Here is a 27,105-nt window from a genome sequence, read left to right as displayed (position 1 = left end):
TAGCATCTCTATCAGAAAGGCGGAGCCCAGATAAGGAGGCAGCAGTCATAGTTAGCTGGTTCTAGCTCAGTTCTTCACCATTTTTAAGATCTCTGTTTGCTGTTAAAGGGAATCTTTCAGTAGGGACCACCCTCCTTAAGATGTGTATATGGGCTTGTAGAATATAGAAAGTTGAATAACATGATGCCTTGATATTTGATGTCTTATTCCAAAGTAATCCATGTTTTTCTTAATATGCAAATGAGGTCTTAAGATCTATCGTCAGGGGAATAGATCTCCCTGAGATTCCACCTCCAGAGCTTATCTATATATATAATTGTCTAAGGGTTTTTCTGTCTGTCTGTCTGTCTGTCCTGGAAATCCCGCGTCTCTGATTGGTCGAGGCTTTCTACAGTATAAACCGATGTGGATTTCTCTTTAATATATGTACTAGATCACCTTAATAGAGCCATGGATTTATTATGATGTACTTTGCTGTAGTTTGTTCCGATCATTCTCCTGGACACTTAGTCTTTCTGATATTGCTTGGCCTTGTTGTTGTTTTTATATTTTAATGACAAATAAAGATTTATACATAGCTCATTGTTACTGTATATGGTTCTCTTCTTGTGGCTAAATTGATTTAAGCCCGCTTTGGATTATATACAGTTGTTTGAAGTGCCATAGAAGTTTAATAAGGACAGTTCTTGGTGTTTGGAGTAATGTCCCACAATGGTAAGACCCTCTTTAATTTGAAATAAGCCCTGGAGACGCAGTCGTAGGAAGATATATGTTCCACCCATAGATCGTAACAGCTCATTTACATATTTTTATTTTTATTTTTTAAATTAATTTGTTTGGAACAAGACAACAGATTAAATATACCAAAGTGTCTTTTAATTCAATTTCCTATGACTTGCAAGCCCATATACACGGCTTAGGGGCAAAGCCTCCTGCTCCATAATAGTTTGCTACAATGTATCAGTGGAGGTAAAATGTATCAGTCTAGGGTCTACACAGAGAATGGTCCAGTCTGGAAACTATTGTATTAAACCCTGAGTGCAAGTATTAGGTCAGGATCGGTTTTCTGCTTCTGCAGTAAGGTATTGACTGAGAATTAAAGTTTATTGGAAAGTTGTGGAACTTTTCACTTTAAGGTGATGGATATGGTGTTATATACTAATAATGTAGGAACACTCCTCCGGGTTGTAGGGAAAGTCTGTGTAGGGTCAGATGTAGAGACCTACGGGGTCACATCTTCCCGGTAGTGGCGCTTGTCAGTAACCCATGTAATGAATAATAATCACCTGATCATCTGTGATGCCAAGCTACACGCACAGCGAGCACAGGCAATAAAAGGGTAAAATCTATAAGATTATTCAGAAAAAAACGCATTTCTGACTGGAACAGTTTGAGGTGTGAAAATTCAATATCCCTCGCGTTGCATTAAAACCATTTCTTTACTTTAATTAAACGATCATTTCCTTAATGGCAGCGGCTGCAGACAGGCTTATAGCACTCACATTACACGAGCGGACCATTAGAAAGTGAGACGCAGCCCCACGCCTTTCCCTGGAGGAAGGAAATTAATTATTATTATTATAGTCTGAGATTCAGCATCAGAGGCGCTCTATCTAGTTGGTATGATCCAGCTCCCTGACGCTGGGGGACCCTACAAAATCGGCGCAGTCTTCTCCTGACATACTCTGTGCTGCTGGGAGGCCTGCTCCTCATACACATTGTGGAAAATGAGTATTGGATACTCTGCTGATTTTGCCAGTTTTCCCCCCTACAAAGAATGGACAGGTCTGTAGTTTTTATCGTAGGTACACTTCACCTGTGAGAGACAGAATCTAAACATAAGAAACAGAAAATCACATTGTGTGATTTTTAGATAATGAATTTGCATTTTGTTGCATAAAATAAGTATTTGATACCAGGGCTGCCACTAGGAATTTCAGGGCCCCGTACTGGCAACATTTTCAGGACCCCTTGAGATTCCGTCCAGGCTCCGCCTCCACCCCTCACATCTTCCACAGTCCCACCGCCCTCTTGGAAAAACTCCACTTCTGCACCACGTCCTCCCCAATCACACATTAACAGTTCCCATCACCAGATCACATACATAGCCAGCAGCTTTTGTTTTGGCCAAAAGATTTTTTAACCTGCCACCACAACAAGGTAGACTCTTTTTGGCCTGGCCCTACTCTAGCCTATTAAACATTTCTTAGAATACAAAAAACAAACTACAATAAATCAGAATCCTAGAAAACACCAACAAAACCAAGGAAACAACAAGCATCCCTAAAATATAACCTTTAATAGAAAAAGTTAAAAAGAGTAAAATACTCTATTTTACTTAATAATGCTACAAGTTTGGGAAGATAAATTATAAATTATGTACCTCTTGGACCCTGTAGGGTATTACAATATACCCTGCCTAACAGTGGAGGTTGGCACCCTAATTTACGGCGGTAGGCGCCCCCACTCCTCGACGACTCACCCTTTACATCCCTGAAAAACCCTGCAGTACAGGAATACTGGTGAGCCCTATAACTCTTCCCTATAGTCACACCTGCCTGGCAGTGGAGGTCGACACCCTAAGTTTTAGCGGTAGGTGCCCACACTCATCGGTGGCTGACCCTGGGGTCCCTTAGAATCCCTGCAATGGAGATAAAGAATAGAAGTGTCCCAAATACACCCTGGTACCCGTAAAAGGAAGAAGAAAAAATCAAAACAAAGAAAAGAACACACAGAATCACAAAATAGTAATAATTCAGATGTCTCTCAAAAGGGTAATAATCACCAGAAAAAACTAATAGATCACTCAATGATTTGATCCAAAATAAATAAACGGGTAGACAGAATGCAAAAAATGTTTGTCCCAGCAAAATATGTCACAGCATACGAGTCCATAATGTGAAGGCACAATCGTCCAATCACAAGTAAAGAAGCAATGTTGTAATACATGCACCCATCCATTTGCTATGGTGTCCCATCCTGTTCACATAAACAGCCAAATACAGGGATAAGGTAATAAATCATGCGCTAATTAGCGTCTGTTATACCATCACAGGATGTGACAAGTTTATAAGAAATTGTTTCAATAATAGTAGCCATATACAGGTTTTCCAGATACAAAGAAATCAATTAAATGCAAAATACCACAGCACAAAAAACATATGATGGAAAGACACAATCGTCTTTTTCAATGAAGAAACAATGCAACATCTCAAATCTGTACTCATCTATTTGTGTGGTGTCCCGTCTTGTTATCCACAAAACCCAGATGTAAAGATAGTCTGATAAATAAGGCGATGATCAATGTCTTTTAAAAAGTCCCCAAGTAATGCCCAACGCGTTTTCCCCCCCATTGGGGATGAAGGGGGTTCATCAGGGGTTCAGCAGCCACGCATATGACAGCTCTTTCATCATACTACAAAAAAGTGATATGTCACTGTGTAGTTGTGCAGCATGTAAAAGGAATAAATAGGTGGAGTAGAGCAGTAGATGCAAGACCTGCAAGAAAAAAAATTAGGATACTAATAAATAGATATAATGTCTATAGTGTCAGTGTACAAATAATACAGAGATCACCGGTGACATTGCACATTGTATACATGTCACGGGGATACTGGGTAGACTACAGCTGATTACCCGGGCCCCTGCAATATCCCTCAGGCTAGGGAAACCCTGTCTGTCCCTCTCCCAGAGTTTACACTGATGGTGTGCATGTCTGGGCCGCCAGGCCTCTCCCTGATTCCTGCTTCAGAACTAAGCTGAAACCTCCACCCACCACCCAGTGATAAGACCTCACACCAACCCCTACAGAAAGCACAGACAGGGAAAACTAAAAATGCAACACGCCGCATACACACAGGAAAACACTATAATGTGCACAGGGCAAAACAATACAAATATAGGAAGGAGAAATATGACAAAGGATAATACACCACCAGATACAATATTTCCTCTCCCAAGACCACCACTCCGAACCGAGATCACCAGGCACAAGACACAAGCTATAATCGGCGACGCCCAAAGCCCAGCAAAACTATTTAAAGGCAGTGGGCGTGACCCAGCCTTCAACCCGAGTACCAGCCAGATTAACCCCGGATAATCTGGATCAAATCTAACCGGCGCCACTGAGCATATAGTGGACGAATGAGGAATTACCGCTGTCTGTCGGACGCCCTAGTGTGAACAGCGTCCGACATGACAATACAGGTGCTTTGTATATAGTGTAACTGTACAGGTAATACCGGCATCACCAGTGACATATGTAGGAGCTCTGTATATAGTTGTTGTGAATTCCGCTCTTGGGCTCCCTCCGGTGGTTGTAAGTAGCACTTTTGTGAATTCTGCTCTTGGGCTCCCTCCTGTGGTTTTGAGTGGTATAGCTGCTTCTTGGATTTAGCATCAGCAGCTGCTTCCACTGATCGTCTTTCTGGCTCGGCTATTTTAGTCTGGCCTTATCCCTCAATCAATGCCAGTTGTCAATTGTTCCTGCTTGGAGCCACTGCTCTTTTGGATTTCCCTGACACTCTGTCCAGTTCAGCAAAGATAAGTCCTTGCTTGTCCTTTTGCAGTCCACTTGTTGTGGACTTATTTGTTCAGCACATTCTATGTTTTGCTCATTTGTCCAGCTTATCAGTATGGATCTATTCAGCTAAGCTGGAAGCTCTGGGCTGCAGATTTTGCCCTCCGCACCTTTAGTCAGGTGTGGAGATTTTTGCATATCTCTGCGGTGGACTTTTTCTAGTTTTTCTCAGGAGTAAGTGGAACCTGTACTGGCCGCAAACCCTAAACTGACACCGCAACTAGAAGTAGCCGTGGGGTGTACCTAACACATCCTAGACACCTCGACACAGCCGGAGGACTAAATACCCCTATAGATGGAAATGGGAATTCTATCTTGCCTCAGAGCAGAACCCCAAAGGATAGGCAGCCCCCCACAAATATTGACTGTGAGTATTAGAGGAAAAGACACTCGCAGGCAGAAATCAGGATTTAGCAAAAGAGGCCAAGCTAGCTAAATAGGAAAGGATAGGACAGAATACTAAGTGGTCAGTATTAAAACCCTAAAAATATCCACAGCAGATAATACAAAAATTCCACCATCTAACTAAAGACATGGAATTTATATCTGCTTCTCCTGAGAATCCAACTTGACTGAAAATATCCAAACACAGTCTAAGCTGGACAAGAAAAAACCATGAATTGCACTGAATTGTAAAGCACACAGCATGTGTGCTGTAGAAACAAAAACCAGACACTTATCTTTGCTGATTTGGCAGCAGGGCAGGAGGAAGCAGACAGAGATGCAAAACCTCCAAGAACAATGGACAACTGGCAAGGGCTAATGAATCCTGCACACCTAAATATCCCAGTCAGAGCTGCAATCAGCAGGGACACCTGCCCAGGATTGCAACCCAGGGACAACTGCATCACTATCAACAACCATCGGAGGGAACCCAAGAGCAGAATTCACAACAAGGAGCTCTGTATACAGTGTCAGTGTAAAGGTAATACAGGGATCACCAGTGACATTATACACATGAACTCTGTATACAGTGTCAGTGTACAGGTAAAACAGTGATCACACTTGACATTACACACAGGAGCTCTGTATACAGTGTCAGTGTAACGGTAATACAGGGATCACCAGTGACATTATACACAGGAACGCTGTATATAGTGTCAGTGTAAAGGTAATACAGGGATCACCAGTGACATTATACATAGGAGCTCTGTATATAGTGTCAGTGTACAGGTAAAACAGTGATCACCGGTACATACACAGGAGCTCTGTATATAGTGTCAGTGTACAGGTAATACAGTGATTACCAGTGACATTATACACAGGAGCTCTGTATACAGTGTCAGTGTACAGGTAAAACAGTGATCACCGGTACATACACAGGAGCTCTGTATATAGTGTCAGTGTACAGGTAATACAGTGATCACCAGTGACATTATACACAGGAGCTCTGTATACAGTGTCAGTGTACAGGTAAAACAGTGATCACACTTGACATTACACACAGGAGCTCTGTATACAGTATCAGTGTAAAGGTAATAGTGATCCCCAGTGACATTATACACAGGAGCTCTGTATACAGTGTCAGTGTAAAGGTAATACAGGGATCACCAGTGACATTATACATAAGAGCTCTGTATATAGTGTCAGTGTAACGGTAATACAGGGATCACCAGTGACATTATACATAGGAGCTCTGTATATAGTGGCAGTGTACAGGTAATACAGGGATCATCAGTGACATTATACACAGGAGCTCTGTATATAGTGTCAGTGTACAGGTAAAACAGTGATCACCGATGACATTATACACAGGAGCTCTGTATATAGTGTCAGTAAACAGATAATACAGTGATCACCAGTGACATTATACACAGGAGCTCTGTACACAGTATATAGTGTGTTGTGTAGGATTACAGGTAACACACTGACTCATTGATGATGTCTCTAGTCGAAGTCCTTCATCTTCGCTTTTCTCTTTCATTCAGTGCAGACCACCATCACTTCTTCCAGTCAGGACTCGTCTCTACATAAAATAACAGTTATCTAGAGCACTGCTTTCAGAGCACATTTCCCAACTTCTACACAACGCAGTTGAATACAGAGGTGCACCCATTATTAATATATAATTAGTTATTATGCAACCCACCATTCCAAATATAAACTGTAATCTACCACAGTGCCCCCACTAACTATAAATAGCCACTTTCCCCAACCAATAAATATATAAATTAATTATTCCCTGTACTCTTTCCCCAATTCATTAGCAGTCACACTCCGTCATCTTCAACACTCCCCACTCTGTACCTCCTGCTCCCCCAATTCGTTATATTTACATACACCCAGCTGCCCCAATTCATTATGTCATGTCCTCTCTCTCAAACCCGCACCCTCTATTCATCATCGTTTACTCACCCCCCACCCCAATTCATCTTCATTTTTTGTACCCCACCTTCAAGTTATTATTTGCTCTCCCATCCTCCACTCCCTATTTGTCATTTGCTCCCCCGACTCCCAATTCGTCATTTGCTCCCCCCCACTTCCAATTCATCATTTGCTCTCCCCCCACTCCCGATTCATCATTTGCTTTTCCCCTTACTCCCAATTCGTCATTTTCTTCCCCCCACCCTCAATTCGTCATTTGCTCCCCCCAAACTCTCTCTTCATCATTTGCTTTTCCCCACTCCCAATTAGTCATTTGCTCTTCCGCACACTCCCAATTCGACATTTGCTCTCCCCCCACCCTCAATTCATCATACGCTGTCTCCACCCCCACTGCCAATTCATCATTTGCTCTCCCCCTACTCCCAATTCGTCATTTGCTCTCCCCCACCCTCAATTCATCATTTGCTCTCTCCACTCCCAATTCATCATTTGCTCTCCCCCTACTCCCAATTCGTCATTTGCTCTCCCCCACCCTCATTTCATCATTTGCTCTCTCCACTCCCAATTCATCATTTGCTCTCCCCCTACTCCCAATTCGTCATTTGCTCTCCCCCACCCTCATTTCATCATTTGCTCTCTCCACTCCCAATTCATCATTTGCTCTCCCCCTACTCCCAATTCGTCATTTGCTCTCCCCCACCCTCATTTCATCATTTGCTCTCTCCACTCCCAATTCATCATTTGCTCTCCCCCTACTCCCAATTCGTCATTTGCTCTCCCCCACCCTCAATTCATCATTTGCTCTCCACCCCCACTCCCAATTCCTCATTTGCCCCCACTCCCAATTTGTCATTTGCTCCCCACCACCCTCAATTAATCATTCGCTCTCCCCACTCCCAATTCGTCATTTGCTCTCCCCACCCCAACTCCCGATTTGTCATTTGCCCCCCACTCTCAATTTGTCATTTGCCCCCCCCCCACTCCCAATTCCTCATTTGCTCCCCGCTACCCTTAATTCATCATTTGCTCTCCTTACCCCCACTCACAAATCTTTATTTGCCCCCACTCCCAATTCATCATTTGCTCTCCCCACTCCCAATTCGTCATTTGTTCCCCCCACTCCCAATTTGTCATTTGCTCCCCCCACTCCCAGTTCGTCATTCAGTTTTTATTTTTAGATTCTGTCTCTCACAAGTGGTGTACCTACAATAAAAATCAAAGAACTCTCCATTTTTTGTAGGGGGAAATTTGCAAATCGGCAGAGTATTAAATACTTATTTTCCCCACTGTCTGTAACTCTGTCTGTGACCTCCCACAGGATTAGCACCTTCCTCTCCTGACATACTCTGTGCTCATGGGGGACAGTGTTCCTCATATATGTAACTCTCAGTCTGTGACTTGCCATAAGATAGCGCCCTCCTGACATACTCTGTGCTGCTGAGGGCCCTGTTCTTCCACTATGTAACTCTCGTGTATGTAACTCCTCTTCTGAAATGCCATATTTCTCACTAGCGCTTCTTCTCTTTCTTATAAGCGTCTAGAGCCGTTCCTCAGACACGGGTGGGGTTTCCGAGGACCCCAAGAGCTCCCAAGTAATTAATAAGGATGAGGATTACTTTGTGATTCCTTGATTGATGCTGTGGGATCATCTTCTGCAGGAAGATACAATTGTCACCATAGAGTCATCACGGGCAGGATATTATACAGATACTCAACTCAAGTAGAACACCCTAGAATATATGGAAAGATCTAATCTCCTTCTAACATTCCCTTTAGACCCCCAGAGATCCGCTCATCCTATTCTGAATTAAGATACGACCCGAACTGGAGGAAGCACCAGACCCGGCTCCACAAACCGGACACAGACGAGGAGGACGCTGTAGACATATCCTCCATTGATTCGGAACAATGGTCACCTGATGAAATAACCCTCAACATCTCAGAGGAGCAGGAAAGTCCAGATGGTCATCCGTATTGGAAGCCCCTCACTAATGTGACCCCCAAGGACAAGAAGATCAAAGCTACAACAAAACAAAAACTGAAAGAAAATGGCCAGAAAGGAAAACAGGGAGCTCATCAGGAGGCATCGGATAAGAGGAAGCTCCTCCCGACACAAGGGGAGGTGTCCAATAAAGACATTGTAGAGAAGAACAAGGTTACTTTAGGGGTGCGAAAAGAAAAAAGCCGATCATACGTCCACATTCACAAAAAGAAAATGGAGGAAGGCACATCTGTACAGGTGAGACCACCAGAACTGTCAAGCGTAATAAGAAGCCTAATATAACATATTGTGAAAATGATTCATGAGCGCTACCTGCCTGTGTTCTCCACCACAAATCACCACTATAATTTGATTACTGTGCTGGTGAGATGAGGAAGTGTGAGAGGTATTTATGAGCTTGTGTTGTCCAAGATTACAAAAATCTGGCTGCTTTTCTCCAAAACCAGCAGTAAACAGTCCACAGATTGAGCGTGGTATTGCCAATCGGCTCCGTTCACTTCAATGTGGTTGACCTATGGTCACCAGACTATGGGCAGGTGTGGTGCTGGTGTTTGAAAAAACAAAACATGGTTTTCAGGGGTGTTCTAGTTGAAGGAAGTTCTCAGCTATTTATCCGATAGGTGATAACTTCTAGATGCGTGGAGGTCCGACTGCAGGGTCCCCACTAATTTACAGAATGGGGCACTTTTATCTACCACTGCTCCATGTATTCCCTATGGGACTGCTGGAGAAAGTGGAGTACAGCGCTCCGGTAGTCACATAGAGAGTCAATGAGGACGCAGTTCACTGACGCTCCGATCTGATGGAGGAAATTGGTGAATGTCCCAGAGGTCGGCCCCCCCACTGGTCTAAAAGGTATCGCTTATCTTGTGGATAAGTGATGACTTCTTTCAACTCTCTTTATTCCCAGAGGTCAAAGATGGGGCATCATTCTTGAGATATGTTGTAGAGGTGGCACCCCCATGGGTATGCCATCAATGATAGAGAGGGGAGTGCCCCTTTATATCACCCTTATCTTGAGAATGCCTTCCATCAGAGCAAGGCAGGGTGGATAAAAATCAATGTTTTTTAAAAAAAATCAAAAAAATCGGATTTTTTTGATTTAAATCGGATTTTTTTTATTTAAATCGGATTTTTTTCAATAAACTGCTTTTTGAGGAAAATATTTTACCATCCAAAGGTTCTTCCATCATGAGATAAAGCTGAGTTGTTTAACTCAGTAGAATAAAGGCTGTATATGTGTAACATTCACAATGCCATGCTCTTCCAGAGGTTTCTGTAGGATTAGTGGGCAGTTTCTCTCCTATATTATCACAGACGCTCGCTTTACTTACGCAGTTCTCAAAACTGAATTTGACTCCGCAGAGGTCCCAGCCTCTTCTTCATGGCAAAAATGTTACAACATGAACAGAGTTGAGAAAAAGACCTTAATCCTATTGTTCTACAAACCTATGAATACAGAATCAACCCCTTCAGTGCCAAGTCCAAGAAGTTAGACAATATGTTTCTGATTGTTTGGAGTGGAATAGATCTGCACAACACAAGAAGAATGTGAATCTAAGTGTTTTGAGGAGGAAGGGCAAGCAGACAAAAAAATGAAAGTGAAACTTTGAGCACAATACTGCAGCATAGCCACAGACAGACAAGTCTGGATCTGTTTGTGTGTACGATCTGAGGTTTATTACATTCTTTCCTTATAATGGCAGCAGGCCGTAAAAGAGACCCAGTTTGGGAATATTTTAATGAAGCTCCTTCGCCTATCGGTAAGGCAGGCATGCGTGCAAAATGCAAACGATGCAACAAAGAGATGCAAGGCCTGGTGGCGTGAATGAGGCAACATCATGAGAAGTGCGGTGATGAAGATGACCAAAGAAACACTTCACTATCAACATCTTCATTTCCCTTCTGGTTGCAGTTTTCATAATGTGATTTCAAACGGCAAACAAGTCCTTGGATATCCTTTTGACAGTATTTGCACTTTGCTCTTGCACCTTTCTTTCCAAGATCTGCTGCTGGCATCTCAACAAAATGAACCCAAATAGGGTCTCTCTTACGACCTGCCATGGCTCACACAGATCACTTATGAAGTTTGATTGTTACTACAGCCAAGTACTGCTGACTATCCAACAAGTTTGGGCATGTCAACTGAATGGAAAAAGAAACTAAACCAAAAGTGAAACCAAGCTAGAAGTGTGGAATTAAAGGGGCAGTATGAACAAAATGTGGAGGCTATTAATAGTTTATACAATTAAGACATGCTGCTTTTAAACACCTACCTATTGCCATATAGTAAAACAAAAAAGATTTTTACTTACTTTGGGGTCCCCCCCTCACCCTGGCGTTAGATCGTTGCCCCTAGTTTCGTCCGTGTAACTATGGGCGCACATGCGCACTGCTCTCACTTCTCATTTTAATCGTGATTTATATTAAAAAAACCTTTTGATTTAAATCAGTGATTTAAATCATGATTAAAATCATGATTTAAATCGATCCGATTTAAATAGAAAAAAATCTTTTGATTTAAATCGTGATTTAAATCATGATTTAAATCGGCGTGATTTAAATCAATCCACCCTGGAGCAAGGAGAACTCTGTATCGTGGGGGAAAGGGAGTGACAACTGCTGTGACCCGGCCTCTGGCTCCGTGCTGTTGTTGTCACTTTCCCACATCTACCAGAATTTACCGTAATTGTCAATTACTGAATATCCTAGAAGCTGATTTATTAATCCAGAATGTAAGTGATAAGTAGAACCCCAATATTTGCATTTTGTTTTCAAGTTTTGGAAATTTCGTGCCATGTTTCCTTCAAATTCCGCAAAAGCATAATTGTTTCTTTCTCTCGGCGGTTTCCAGATGCTAAGTGCATTTGTGGGTTTGTTTTTAGGGCTCCTAATATTCTCCATAAAATGAACTTTTTAGTGTTTTCCTATTGTCTAAGAACCTTCTGTTTCTTTGAGAGAGAGAATGACGAGCAGACAAGCAATCTCACTCAGCCATACTCCATGCGACTTGCTTTCCTACCTACAACATCACTTCAAAGGCAGGAACATAATGTACAATTTTTTAATGGCCCTAGACCAAGGCACTCAGACTCTCTGTGCACTACGGCTTGGCTCAGTATAAACACCTCATCCAGATTGTCTGCGCTTCCACAATAGTAGCCAAATGCAATTCGAGAAGCACGAGGCTTTGATGTCCCAGCTCCTAAGGCCGTTTCCTAGTCTGGGATAATGACATGACATGATTGCGGTCTTTGTTGTACCTTTTCTGTAGAGAAGCAATTATGGGCCTCAATTTAACAGAATAGACATTACACAGCTTATGATGCTCAAAATGCAATTTCATTTGATCATTTTCTCAATTTGATTGGTATTAATAGAACAGTTCACAAACAGGCAAGCAGAGGTTGCGTCCTGTTCCTCTTTTCAAAGGGCTAATGCAGAAGTATGTATCATACTGGCCCCGTAAACTACATCTCTACTGATACAATGTGTCTTCCAGAAGAACACGCGCTCCATAGACAATGGAGCCAACCAAAGCGGAGGGATGGGGTGAGGTGGGATTATTGAGTTTCTGTTACATAGATTGCTCTGGACAGGAATCACTTTATGTAAAATAGGTGCTAATTGACTGTTCCCGTGATGAAGACCGCCCAGAGTCATGACCAGATCACACCATGGATGGAAATGGTGGTGGAGGTCCTAGAAGAATAGAAAAGAGTCCTGATGAGTAGATGGAAATGGTGCAATATCCATGGCACCCCATCATTTATCCATTGAGCCTCTGAGATTCCCATTGGGCGTTGGAGGGTCATCATTGGGGGGCTGTATATTGTGAAGGATGAAGCTCCGCTGGGGTCCAGAAGGAGACATGGCAGCAGCTCCTACCTGGATGTACATCACGTGTGAAGACTTTTCCTGTCCTAGATTCTGGTCTCCAACATGAATGACATGGAAATAGGTCTCCCACTACCGATTTATAACCGTGTATTTCTCAGTTATACTGTATGGCCCTTAAGGGGGATGTCCAGTTTTGAAACCCCCTTAATAGGTAATACTGGGTTGGAAGGTTGTAATCCATGCAGGATCCTCATCCCTTGGCCAGGGTAGAGAGTGGTGGCAAGGAGTGTCCATCACTCAGGAGGCACTGTCCTTCATCACACAGACAAGCAATTGCAGGGAAATAAACTACTTACTCCCAGCATTCCCCAATGCCCTATGTTTATTTCATGATGGTTGATGGATGGCTGTGCACAGCGGTAGCGAGAAAACTAGTGCTAGTACAGTGCGCTCGTCACAAGGAGACAGTCGATAGTGGCCCAGCAGAACCTTGCAGGGCTCAATACTCATGTGTTAAAGGGTTACTAAGAGTTGCCCCCTCCTTATACACTGGTGACCACCAAAAATGGCCACCAAGCTCTAGATTTTTATAGATAATGGATGTTTTATTAATCTGTGCAGAAATGAAAATCGGGGTGGGAATCACTCGGGCTCTGTAATGGCGGTTATCACCCAGCATCTTTCACCTGTATACCAGATATAATGCGCTAAAGATTCTTTCCTAATTAGATTTTAATTAATTGACTCTTTTCTAGCACAATGAGAAGTCAGATTTATGTCCTGTGGTGGAAGACTCACATCTGATAAAAGAAGCAAAATTATCTGAATCCATGAATGACTCGGGATTGTCTAGGAGCCGGATCCATAGGAAAACTCCTAAAGATATAGATATGGCAGGAGCTTTACAGTGGGACGGGATGACGGTCTACTCTGGGGAGTATGGCCATGAATATATGACATTCTCCTCTTCCCCTGAGAGATACAGGGATTCTCTGAATGTTGGGGGTCCCTATTCCCCTGAAGAACTTCTCCAGATGCGCAATGAAGGATTATATCACCAGATGAGACATGGCCATCATGGAATGGAGACAGTGGAAGGAGAAGATGTGATGGAGATGTATATGTACCCCAGGTGAGAAGGAACAACATGAGTTACTCCATCTGGGCAAAACTGATCCAAGTCCTGGTGAATCCGAGTATCTCCAGCGTGCTCAAACAAACAGGCAATCCCTGTGCTGCTGCTGTCTAACAGCCTCGAATCATGCAGACGCGGGGACTCCAACATATTGTTCGAGCACGCCCGAGATAACTCGGATAACACCCGCGCATGCTTGCTCATCACTATTCCTTAACAATGAAATAATTGAAGCTTGAAGTTGAAGCTTCATTTACATAAATCTGGAACACCCCCCCCCCCCCCCATTAATTAGCAGGATGTGTTTTTTTAAGTTAATGTGGTATCTAGTAAGACGATAGTGATAAGTCACCAATTTCCAATCGATGGGGGTCCAACATACTCAAGAGAATAGATGAGGTTGCTGTTCTGCATGACATGTCAGTGGCCCGGTTTATCATGACCAGTGTTTTTCATGTCGGTCTTCATGTGCTGGAGTCAGGCGCACCTGACTCATGAAGAGGCGCACACCACTTTATGAATCAGAAGCATCTGATAAGTGTGTGCGCCTCTGTGTGCACCACCCCACAAATCTTACTCCTGAGACTGGCAAAAGATTTGTAGCCAAAGAAAATCCGCCACTCATCACAAATCTGACAAGCGAGTTTGTCAAAACTGTGTCCTCCCCCGCTCTCTCCACGTCTACATTGTTGGAGCGGGGAAAAAATGGCGTGAGACTGGCAAAAGTTGAGCCTCAAGTTGCATAAAATTGTGCTACTTTTCAATGCTTTTTATGCCAAAATACTGATACTTATCTGAGAGCAGCTTGATGTAGAGAAAAAGACACTGATTCCACGTTAATTCCTTCAGTTCTAGATCACGGGGGTTTCCAAAGCTTCTGGGCCCTGATACAAAATCTGTGCTCGGCCCCAGAACTCTCAGGCTCCATATCAAGTACTCGATTGTCCTATGTAATTGCAGCAGTCAAGCGTCTTTGCCCGGGGTTGCGGAAAGCTCTGGACCCCCTGCAGCTGCACCCCCGGGGTCTACTCTTCTTATCACCGTCTACATGACACTATTCTAGCCACCATTTTGAATGGATGTAATAATTTCTATGTATTTTGTATTTTTCTGCTGAGGTTGTCCCAAGTTGGAGCTTTAACCTTTCCAGAATCGGGAATCACCTTTACCACCCACAATGACGCCCTCCCACCTGGCCAAATCCCTCCACAGACACAAGGGCTAAGATCCAGCAGTGAGGTGGACACCGGTGCCAGGGATGGAGGCGGCAATGAAGGAACCAGATTGGGCTTTTCAGGGATGAGGAAGAAGGAAGGAAAACATCAAAAGGTACAATCCTTATAATATCCAAGAGAGCGTAATAACGGGTCTATAAGCTCCAGTACGAAAAAACTGTATGAATCGGGGCCTGTGGGGCCATCACAAATCTTTACCAGGGACCCACAACAGCTGTTGTCACTTATGATAGTAGACGTCGGACAGGAGCTCAGTCTTTTACACCCCGTCACACATAGTGAGATCGCTAGCGAGATCGCTGCTGAGTCACAAGTTTTGTGACGCAACAGCGACCTCAGCGATCTCGCTATGTGTGACACGTACCAGCGACCCGGCCCCTGCTGCGAGATCGCTGGTCGTGTCGGAATGGCCTGGACCTTTTTTTGGTAGTTGAGGTCCCGCTGACATCGCTGAATCGGTGTGTGTGACACCGATCCAGCGATGTCTTCACTGGTAACCAGGGTAAACATCGGGTTACTAAGCGCAGGGCCGCGCTTAGTAACCCGATGTTTACCCTGGTTACCAGCGTAAATGTAAAAAAAAACAAACAGTACATACTCACCATCTGATGTCCGTCAGGTCCCTTGCCATCTGCTTCCTGCTCTGACTGAGCCGCCGTACAGTGAGAGCAGAGCGCAGCGGTGACGTCACCGCTCTGCTCTCACTGTACGGCGGCACTCAGTCAGAGCAGGAAGCAGACGGCAAGGGACCTGACGGACATCAGATGGTGAGTATGTACTGTTTGTTTTTTTTGGTAACCAGGGTAAACATCGGGTTACTAAGCGCGGCCCTGCGCTTAGTAACCCGATGTTTACCCTGGTTACCCGGGTGCTGCAGGGGGACTTCGGCATCGTTGAAGACAGTTTCAACGATGCCGAAGTCCTTCCCCTGATCGTTGGTCGCTGGAGAGAGCTGTCTGTGTGACAGCTCCTCAGCGACCACACAGCGACTTACCAACGATCACGGCCAGGTCGTATCGCTGGTCGTGATCGTTGGTAAATCGCTATGTGTGACGGGGCCTTTAGTGAGACGGGGGCTTTAGACTTTCTTAGGTCCTAGGCTGTGATTAGTGATGTTATCAGCACTGCGATGACCTCATACAGCCATACAGGGTGACAGCGGCTGGAATGAGGTTTAGGGTTAGCCTGCTATTTAAAAATCGGATTACATTCAGACCAATGTTATTGTATCACTGTGTTCATCTGCGTTTTTACCCTGCTCAGATTGGATCACAATCGGACTGGAAAAAACTTGCCTCATGCCGCGATTGTAATCGGAAATCGGATCACATCCCGCAATAGAAATCAATGGGTGCAAGAAAAAAAATCGCACAGCACTTGGACCATGCGAGTGCTGTCCGATTTTTACACACCGATCTCATGTGAACAGCCGGCAATTCATGTGCCGTGTACAGTAATATCACACTGACAGGTTAGAATATATACAATATATATATATACGCATAGAATACATAGATATATAGATGTCAGACATACACACATACAGTATATGTATTTATATTACATAGATAGATTGAAGAAAAGCTGGCAATTCAGCAGCCGCATACTGTAAAATCACAGCAGGAGCCAACAGGATAAAATAGATGGATTACATATAGTAAATACATATAGAATAGATTTATAGATGTCAGTGACATATACAATTAGTTCAGTGTGTGTGCAGTTTACTGTACATGTAAATAATTATTAAAAGATTATTTTTCTGAAAAAAATGGCGTTGGCTCCCGCATAATCTTCTTAACCTGCAGAGGGAAAGCCGAGGGCTGTGTGTAGATGTTTATAGCCTTGGAAGGGGGTAATAGGAGCTTCCCAGGTTATTAATATTAGTTCAGAGCTGTATACTTAGCCCTTACAGGCAATTAAAATGGGGGACCCCCCAAAAATGACGTAGGGTCCCCCTATAATTAATAACCAGCAAAGGCTATGCAGACAGCTGTGGGCTGAAATTAATAGCCTAGGAAGGGGCCATACTGCCCCCTCCCCCCAAGCTGAAAACATCAGCTCTCAGCCTTAGAAAAGGCACATCTTAAAGATGCGCCAATTCTGGCACTTAGCCTTACTCTTCCCACTTGGCCTGTAGCGGTGGCAAGTGAGGCGATAGTTGGGGGGGTTGATGCCCCGAGGATAGTAATGAGACACCCCCATTACTCTCCCCATAGTCATATTGTTTAAAAACATACACACCCAGAATAAAGTCCTTTAATTGAAAGAATGACACAGACTCCTTTAATAAATCTTAATTAAACCATACTTACGACCTGGCCCATTCCACCGACGCCATTGTCTTGTGCAAAACAGTTAAAAAAAACAAGAAACCATTTTCCTCACCTTTCCGCAGAGATGATGATAATCCATTTGTCCCACGACGGGTCTAGCTCTGCTACATCTAGATGGCAGGCTGCATGGTTGCATGATGCGACCATACAGCCTTTCATCCACCAGAGACACTGAGCAGCATGTACTCAGTGTCTCGCTGTGAACTCCTATTCCCTGTCTGATGGCACTGCGAGAGTGAGAAAGTTCTGCAGCTCTTGGTGCCGTCAGCCAGGTCATGGGAGTTCACAGCTAATTAACTCACTTCACTTATCTGACGTCAGCGCCAGCACAGTGGGAAATTTTTGCCCAGTTTATAGTATCGTGCATTAGCGAATGGTAGAAGTTGCAGCCCTCGTGCACTATAATGGATTAAGTACTTTCCAATCAGGAATATGAGAAAGCTGGGTGACAACTGCAGCTGAACCTGTAATGGCAGTCATATTGGTTGTCACGCAGCTTTCCTAGAATCAGATACAACAAAGAAATACCAGTATTGAGCATTAGAAAAATATCTGGCCAATGTGGGCGAGGGACCATGTGTGCCGAGCTGCCGTCCTGCTGGTCACATTCACGCTACTACACCCAGCAGTCACGTACACTATGTTTCCGTGCTCTGGTTGTCTCTTGGGGCAGTGTACCGCATGGTGTCAGTCCATAATCCAGATTCTGCTGGGTCCGATCCTGAGACGTTACAAGCAGTTCCACCATTGTCAGAGTGCAGTCCACACCCGCTGGCATGGGCTTTTCTCCACAGTGCCCCCTGCTGGCTGGGCTCACTCACTGGTCACATGTGCAATTAAAACTTACAAACTTTGTCAAGTTAAAATAAAAAAAAAAATCATTTTCACCACTTTCACCACATTTCCACATTTTCACCACTGCCTGAATGATCCTTAGGGTTCAGCTCATGCGTCTTCCGGATGAGTCTCACTCTTCTGCCTCTCAGCACCAACAACATTCGTCTTGAGTATCTCATGTGCCGACATAATGAGAGTTTCACGATAAATCCAAGCACACTTCACATTAGCAGCGTATACACTTACCTGCAGCAATCGGGCCTCTCCAAGGCTGCGGACACGTCGTGACCGAATGCACACGCTCTGCCTTGTGTGTGACGAGCAGCTGGGGAATTCTCTACAGTAACAGCACAGGGCGAGTATCAGGACAGTAGTGCCCCCCGGACCCATTACAGGGCATGCACATAATCTGTAATGATTGTTCAACACAAGTGCAAGTGGCGGATAAAGTGAAGACATCTAGAAAGAAGCAACGCTAAGGTTTCAACCCACTCGAGCCTCCATCACAAAGTATGTGGTGAAACTATTTACTATACGATCCAGGAGTTTGGCGCTCCCTTCCACTGGCACCTCTTCCTCCAGCTGTGTGCTCACCATCTTCTTCCACATTACAGGGCAGTCGACCCAACTACCCTTCAGCCAATCATTTGACTGACAGCCATCTTGGCCGTCTCTCCCATATACAGGAGCAATGGCTTGGCCCTTGTTCTCTATGAGAAACCCACTGGCAGCCATCACTGCCTGCATTATCTATGGAGAAGAAAGCAACCAGCAGTTCGAATCTGGAAATGTATGATTGACAATGGAAAAAGTAACAGATTTTGAAGCCAATTTGATGCAAGTTATAATTTACAATGGCAAAATTTTCAGTCTGCAAAATGCCGACCAAATCGGCACCGTGTCATTATGACCTAAAAGACTTAATAAAGGAGGCTAATTCCCAGGCCCTGATGCAAAATCTGCACACGGAGGTCACGTCACAGGCCACGTCACGCTATCAGCCCTGCTGTTCTGTGATGGCGGAGCTCCTCTGCTGCTGTCACTGTGGTTCCCAGACATGGACACCTGTGGGCACTAGTGGGGTACTGGGGTACCAGGCCAGGCCTGTGGGCATGGGGTTATGGGGTGCAGAGATCTGCCCCATACTGAGGGCAGATAATTTACAGTAACCTGCATAATGGTTGAATGGCAATAAAAACCTGCAAATAATTCTGCGCTTTCCTCAATTTTCGGATCTCCCCCTCTTTTTATTTTAATTTATTTTACTTAAAAAAAAAATCCTCACGGACCTGTTGTTATCCCAGCATTATGGTTGTGATCTCCCGATGTCATGTCCAGTGTAACCCCTCCCCCGCAGCGGGACGGACCACTCGTCTCATGTTTTTTCATAAATTAATATGTACTCAGTATGTTCTGTGAAATCCTTGTTTAGTTTCATTAGGAGAGAACTTTCTTGTAGCCGCGCTCCCTGTGAGATAGAAAGAGGAGATATTATAGTAACTTGCCGCCAGCGTTACATCTCTGCTCGCTGACATTATCGCTATTAACTCCTCGCCAGCCTGTGTAATGAGATGATAGCCCCATCATCTGCAGCGTTGTGATCACACACTGGAGATTAGACGACGGAGCAGCCACCATAAAACTACTAATACTCAGCAAATTATGGTATCAAGGAAACTATCACTCCCCATCGGGGCTCACAGTCCTGATGGAGGGTCGGTGGGGAGTGAGAAAAAATGTGATAGATACAGGAATACCGCAACAAACGATCAGGACACGGTATGCAGCAGGTCTTGTGGGATGTTCCCAGTATATGGCAGGTCTTGTGGGGTGCTCTGCATATACGGCAGGTCTTGTGGGGTGCTCTGCATATACGGCAGGTCTTGTGGGGTGTTCCCAGTATATGGCAGGTCTTGTGGGGTGTTCCCACTTTATGGCAGGTCTTGTGGGGTGTTCCCAGTATATGGCAGGTCTTGTGGGATGTTCCCAGTATACGACAGGTCTTGTGGGGTGTTCCCAGTATATGGCAGGTCTTGTGGGGTGTTCCCAGTATATGGCAGGTCTTGTGGGGTGGTCCCGGTATATGGCAGGTCTTGTGGGGTGTTCCCAGTATATGGCAGATCTTGTGGGGTGTTCCCAGTATATGGCAGGTCTTGTGGGATGTTCCCAGTATACGGCAGGTCTTGTGGGGTGTTCCCAGTATATGGCAGGTCTTGTGGGGTGCTCTGCATATACGGCAGGTCTTGTGGGGTGTTCCCAGTATACGGCAGATCTTGTGGGGTGTTCCCAGTATACGGCAGGTCTTGTGGGATGTTCCCAGTATACGGCAGGTCTTGTGGGGTGTTCCCAGTATATGGCAGGTCTTGTGGGGTGCTCTGCATATACGGCAGGTCTTGTGGGGTGTTCCCAGTATACGGCAGGTCTTGTGGGGTGTTCCCAGTATATGGCAGGTCTTGTGGGATGTTCCCAGTATACGGCAGGTCTTGTGGGGTGTTCCCAGTATATGGCAGGTCTTGTGGGGTGTTCTGCATATACGGCAGGTCTTGTGGGGTGTTCCCAGTATACAGCACATCTTGTGGGATGTTCCCAGTGTACGGCAGATCTTGCGGGGTGTTCCCAGTATACGGCGGGTCTTGGGTGTTCCCAGTATACGGCAGGTCTTGTGGGGTGTTCCCAGTATACGGCAGGTCTTGTGGGGTGTTCCCGGTATACGGCAGGTCTTGTGGGGTGTTCCCAGTATACGGCAGGTCTTGTGGGGTGTTCCCAGTATACGGTGAGGTTGTGGGGTGTTCTGGGTATACGGCAGGTCTTTTGAGGTGTTCCCGGTATACGGCAGGTCTTGTGGGGTGTTCCCAGTATACGGCAGGTCTTGTGGGGTGTTCCCAGTATACGGCAGGTCTTGTGGGGTGTTCCCAGTATACGGTGAGGTTGTGGGGTGTTCTGGGTATACGGCAGGTCTTTTGAGGTGTTCCCGGTATACAGCAGGTCTTGTGGGGTGTTCCCAGTATATGGCAGGTCTTGTGGGGTGTTCCCAGTATATCGCAGGTCTTACGGGGAGCTCCCAGTATACGGTAGATCTTGTAGGGTGTTCCCGGTATACAGTGAGGTTGTGGGGTGTTCCCGGTATACGGTGGGTCTTGTTCGTTGTTCCCGGTAAACGGTGAGGTTGTGGAAGACAGTTATATGTCACAGGTCATACACCACAGCAAAACAGCATAGAAACAAGGTAGTTATACTGCGTCAGCAAGGTCTCTCCCAAGGCAAAGATGTCACAGGAGACTGGGGTTTTGATGTGTTGTTCAAGCTATTTTGAAGAAGCGCAAAGAAATGAACCGCAAGGAGGACTGTACATGCAGTGGTCGCTCAAGGAAACTTAGTCTAAGAAATCAACGACACATCATGTTCCTTGCCTCTGAAATCAGAAAATGTCCAGCAGTACCATCAGTTCAGTACTGACAGCAACCAGTGGGACCCAATTACACCATCTACACCAGACACTGATGATTGAGGTGACGGGCGGTCACCAAATACTGATGATGGAGGTGACGGGCGGTCAACAGACACTGACGATTGAGGTGACGGGTGGTCAGCAGATACTGATGATGGGGGTTATGGGTGGTCACCAGATACTGATGATGGAGGTGATGGGCGGTCACCAGATACTGATGATGGGGGTTATGGGTGGTCACCAGATACTGATGATGGAGGTGATGGGCAGTCACCAGGTACTGATCATGGAGGTGACGGGCGGTAACCAGATACTGTTGATGGGGGTTACGGGTGGTCACCAGATACTGATGATGGAGGTGACGGAAGGTCACCAGATACTGATGGGATTTACATTTCTTATTTCTTCATTTACTTTACACTTTGTTAATTCATAAAAATAAACTATTAACTCTTCTATTTCTGGAAGCTTCTTTCTCTGAAGTATTTTTGTCACAGATGCCTAAACAATGTATTACAAGTGTCAGACTGGAGCAGGGCTGTGATCAGTACAGGCTGAATATCACTGTACGCTCTCCTCCGCACGCCCGGCCGCTGCAGATTATTGACTTCCATTAATGTGTGTTACTGAGTGTTCCTGCCTGGGCTGTTATTACAGCTGCCCGACATCCACTGCTGCCTGCACCAGAAAGGCAGGAACGGCCGCCAGGAGGTGCTTTGTGGGTCGTATCACCGGCCTCAGATAGTACTGTCCACAAGGCCTTCTCTGAGGACCTACCACACGTGAGGCTTAGATACACGGCTCAGCACAGTATCACACAGGACAGGATTAGATACACAGCTCAGCAGACAGTATCACACAGGACAGGATTAGCTACACGGCTCAGCAGACAGTATCACACATGAGGCTTAGATACACAGCTCAGCAGACAGTATCACACAGGAGAGGATTAGATACACAGCTCAGCAGACAGTATCACACATGAGACTTAGATACACAGCTCAGCAGACAGTAGCTCACAGGATAGGATTAGATACACAGCTCAGCAGACAGTATCACACATGAGTCTTAGAAACACAGCTCAGCAGACAGTATCTCACAGCATAGGATTAGATAAACAGCTCAGCAGACAGTATCACACATGAGGCTTAGATACACAGCTCAGCAGACAGTAGCTCACAGGATAGGATTAGATACACAGCTCAGCAGACAGTATCACACATGAGGCTTAGATACACAGCTCAGCACACAGTAGCTCACAGGATAGCATTAGATACACGGCTCAGCAGATATTTATATACATACTGTAAAATGGCCGCCTGACAAGTCCTTGACCGCTTTGTCAGGTTAGTATATAGTACTAGATGGTGGCCCGATTCTAACACATCGGGTATTCTAGAATATGTATGCGTAGTGTATAGCACAGCCCACGTAGTATATTGCGCAGCCCACGCAGTACATTGCGCAGCCCACGCAGTACATTGCGCAGCCCACGCAGTACATTGCGCAGCTAACGCAGTACATTGCGCAGCCAATGCAGTACATTGCGCAGCCAACGCAGTACATTGCGCAGCCCACGTTGTACATTGCGCAGCCCACGTTGTACATTGCGCAGCCCACGTTGTACATTGCGCAGCCCACGTAGTACATGGCGCAGCCCACGTAGTACATGGCGCAGCCCACGTTGTACATTGCGCAGCCCACGTTGTACATTGCGCAGCCCACGTAGTATATTGCGCAGCCCACGTTGTATATTGCCTAGCCCACGTTGTATATTGCGCAGCCCACGTTGTATATTGCGCAGCCCACGTTGTATATTGCGCAGCCCACGTAGTATATTGCGTAGCCCACGTAGTATATTGCGCAGCCCACGTAGTATATTGCGCAGCCCACGTTGTATATTGCGCAGCCCATGTAGTATATTGCCCAGCCATGTAGTATATAGCACAGCCCATGTAGTATATTGCCCAGCCACGTAGTATATAGCACAGCCCTTGTAATATATTGCCCAGCCACATAGTATATAGCACAGCCCATGTAGTATATTGCCCAGCCCATGTACTGTAGTATATTGCCCAGCCACGCAGTACATTGCACAGCCACGTAGTATATTGCCCAGCCCATGTATTATATTGCCCAGCCACGTAGTATATTGCCCAGCCCATGTAGTATATTGCCCAGCCCACGTAGTATATAGCAATGTGGGCATCATATACCTGTTAAAAAAAAAAGAAATAAAATAAAAAATAGTTATATACTCACCTTCCGGAGCCCCTGGATCCAAGCGAAGCGGTTACCGACGCTGCTCGTGCGCTCTGGTCTCAAAAGTGCATTGCGAGATGATGACGTAGCGGTCTCGCGAGAACGCAGCATGGACCGCTTACCGGAGCGTCGCGAGCGGGAAAGGCCTGTTGTCGATCCGGGGGCCTACGGACGGTGAGTATATAACGATTTTTTATTATTTTTAACATTAGATCGTTTTACTATAGTAAAAAGTCGGTCACACAGGGTTAATAGCAGCGGTAACGGAGTGCATTACACCGCGGCATAACGCGGTCCGTTACCGCTGCCATTAACCCTGTGTGAGGGCAGACTGGAGGGGAGTACGGAGCGGGCTCTGACTGCGGGGAGGAAGGAGCGACCATTTTTCCGCCGGACTGTGCCCGTCGCTGATTGGTTGTGGCTGTTTTGCCACGACCAATCAGCGACTTGGATTCCATGACAGAGGCCGCGACCAATGAATATCCGTGACAGACAGACAGAAGGACAGACAGACAGACGGAAGTACCCCTTAGACAATTATATAGTAGATATACTGAGGAAGCGGCAGTGAAAACGTACGTTGGAGTGGTGTGTGCAGGGGTCGGTGGAGTTTCAAACTGGTTGGTATCATGAATTAATGGTATACTTATTGCACCAGCGATTCTTTGCCCTTTGATCTCTTGATCATTGGCCTTTGTATCTAATATTTGATATTGTTTGGGCATCAGTTTCTTTTATCCGTATTGGTTGATCACATATTTTGATGCACTTGTTAATCACTTTGATTTTCACTAATTATTTTTTTCTTATTTTTTCAAGTATTGCACTATTACATTATATTCATTACTTCACTATATTATATTGAATTTTTTACATCTTATTTGCACACGGTTGTTGCTATAATCTTGTACACGTAGTGATGTCCTACAAGATGGTTATACATTAGTCACTGGTGCATATGTATATGTATATCTTACTTTTTATGGTCTACCATACGGTCTGGTGTTCCAAGTCCCCTGCTACACATTTGTTATATACTTATTGTTGATTTTAAATCAATTTTAATTAAAAAAATGTATCTCATCAATTGTTTTTTGTATGTGCATAATATTATTATAATATTTTTAACTGATTTTTGTGTAATCATGATTTTGTAATTACTAATAAGATCTAATAAACCAGCCTGGACATTTCAGTAATACTGCTCCCTGTGCCGACCTCAACCGCAGCCAAGTGACTGCAAACCTCACAATACATAACCCGGCACATCCAGCTGTGCTGCACCATGATGACTGCACAGCGCCACCTGTGACTGTGATGTGTCATTACATGCATAGTGAACACCTCTGTGTGATGATGGAGTAATAATCACTGATTTCACGGTTTTGTTCTAGGGGTTAAAACGTTTCCTCAATCAAGAGGTGAAGTTAGGAGGGCTCGGACCGACACACACTGTCAGTGAAGAGAAGGTGAGAAATCTCCCCCCTGCAAACTGTGCTAACCGCACCACCCACACCGCTGTATACTGATCCCTACTATGGTATATACTATATACTGACCTCTGCTATATACTATATACTGACCTCTGCTATATACTATATACTATGGCTGCTCACTTTCCCCAGTTCCACACGCCCAGTGCCTCGGGATGATCCTCGACTCTGTCCTCTCTTTCAAGCCACATATCCAAGCACTTGCCTCCTCAAACTCAAAAACATTTCCCGGATCCGCGCATTCCTTGACCGCGACACCACAAAAACACTAGTCCATGCCCTCATCATCTCCCGCCTTGACTACTGCAACCTCCTACTCTCTGGCCTCCCCTCCAGCACTCTGGCACCACTCCAATCCATCCTACACTCTGCTTCCCCCATACTCTGGAACTCTCTACCCCAACACATCAGACTCTCACCTACCATAGAAACCTTCAAATAGAACCTGAAGACCTACCTCTTCCGACAAGCCTACAACCTGCAGTGATCTTCAGTCTACTGAACCGCCGCACATCCAGCTCTACTTTCTCCTAGTGTATCCTCACCCATCCCCTGCAGACTGTGAGCCCTCGCGGGCAGGGTCCTCCCTCCTTATGTACCTGTGTGCCTTGTTTTTTGCTCATGTTTAGTTGTGTTTGTCTATATTTGCCCCGTATTCACATGTAAAGCGCCATGGAATAAATGGCACTATAAAAATGTATAATAATAATAATATACTGACCTCTGCTATATACTATATACTGACCTCTGCTATATACTATATACCAATATATACTTTATACCGCTATATACTGACCTCTGCTATATACTATATACTGACCTCTGCTATATACTATATACTGACCTCTGCTATATACTATATACTGACCTCTGCTATATACTGACCTCTGCTATATACTTTATACCGCTATATCCTGACCTCTGCTATATACTATATACTGATCTCTGCTATATACTGACCTCTACTATATACTTTAAACTTCTATATCCTGACCTCTGTTATATACTATATACTGACCTCTGCTATATACTATATACTGACCTCTGCTATATACTTTATACCACTATATACTGACCTCTGCTATATACTATATACTGACCTCTGCCATATACTATATACTGACCTCTGCTATATACTTTATACCACTATATACTGACCTCTGCTATATAATTTATAACACTATATACTGACCTCTGTCATATACTATATACTGACCTTTGCTATATACTGACCTCTGCTATATACTTTATAGTACTATATACTGACCTCTGCTATATACTGACCTCTGCTATATACTTTATACCACTATATACTGACCTCTGTCATACACTATATACTGACCTCTGCTGTATACTATATACTGACCTCTGCTATATACTTTATACCGCTATATACTGACCTGTGCTATATACTATACACTGACCTCTGCTATATACTTTATACTGACCTCTGCTATATACTTCATCCCAATCCTCGCCACAGTCTTCATCCCAACCCTAACCCATCTCTTCAACCTATCACTAACAACTGGTGTTTTCCCCTCAAGCTTTAAACATGCCTCCATCACACCTATCCTCAAAAAGCCCTCTCTTGACCCATCCTCTGTATCTAG

General features: G+C 44.8%; 1 protein-coding gene across 4 annotated transcripts in view; it reads left to right on the top strand.

The window, feature by feature from the left end:
• Positions 1–27,105, top strand: part of JHY (junctional cadherin complex regulator) — a 46,307-nt gene that overhangs the window by 12,305 nt on the left and 6,897 nt on the right. For all 4 annotated transcript variants that reach the window (XM_077249480.1, XM_077249481.1, XM_077249478.1 and 1 more), the window contains exons 3-6: positions 8,681–9,143; positions 13,502–13,878; positions 15,000–15,210; positions 25,394–25,468. In XM_077249480.1, the coding sequence (XP_077105595.1) occupies positions 8,681–9,143; positions 13,502–13,878; positions 15,000–15,210; positions 25,394–25,468 (1,126 nt within the window). The remainder of the gene's footprint in view (positions 1–8,680; positions 9,144–13,501; positions 13,879–14,999; positions 15,211–25,393; positions 25,469–27,105) is intronic.

Source organism: Ranitomeya variabilis, chromosome 4 (genome assembly GCF_051348905.1).
Source record: "Ranitomeya variabilis isolate aRanVar5 chromosome 4, aRanVar5.hap1, whole genome shotgun sequence".
Lineage (NCBI taxonomy): Eukaryota > Metazoa > Chordata > Amphibia > Anura > Dendrobatidae > Ranitomeya > Ranitomeya variabilis.
Note: the sequence above shows the minus strand (reverse complement) of the source record. Positions and strands in the feature narration are given on the sequence as shown.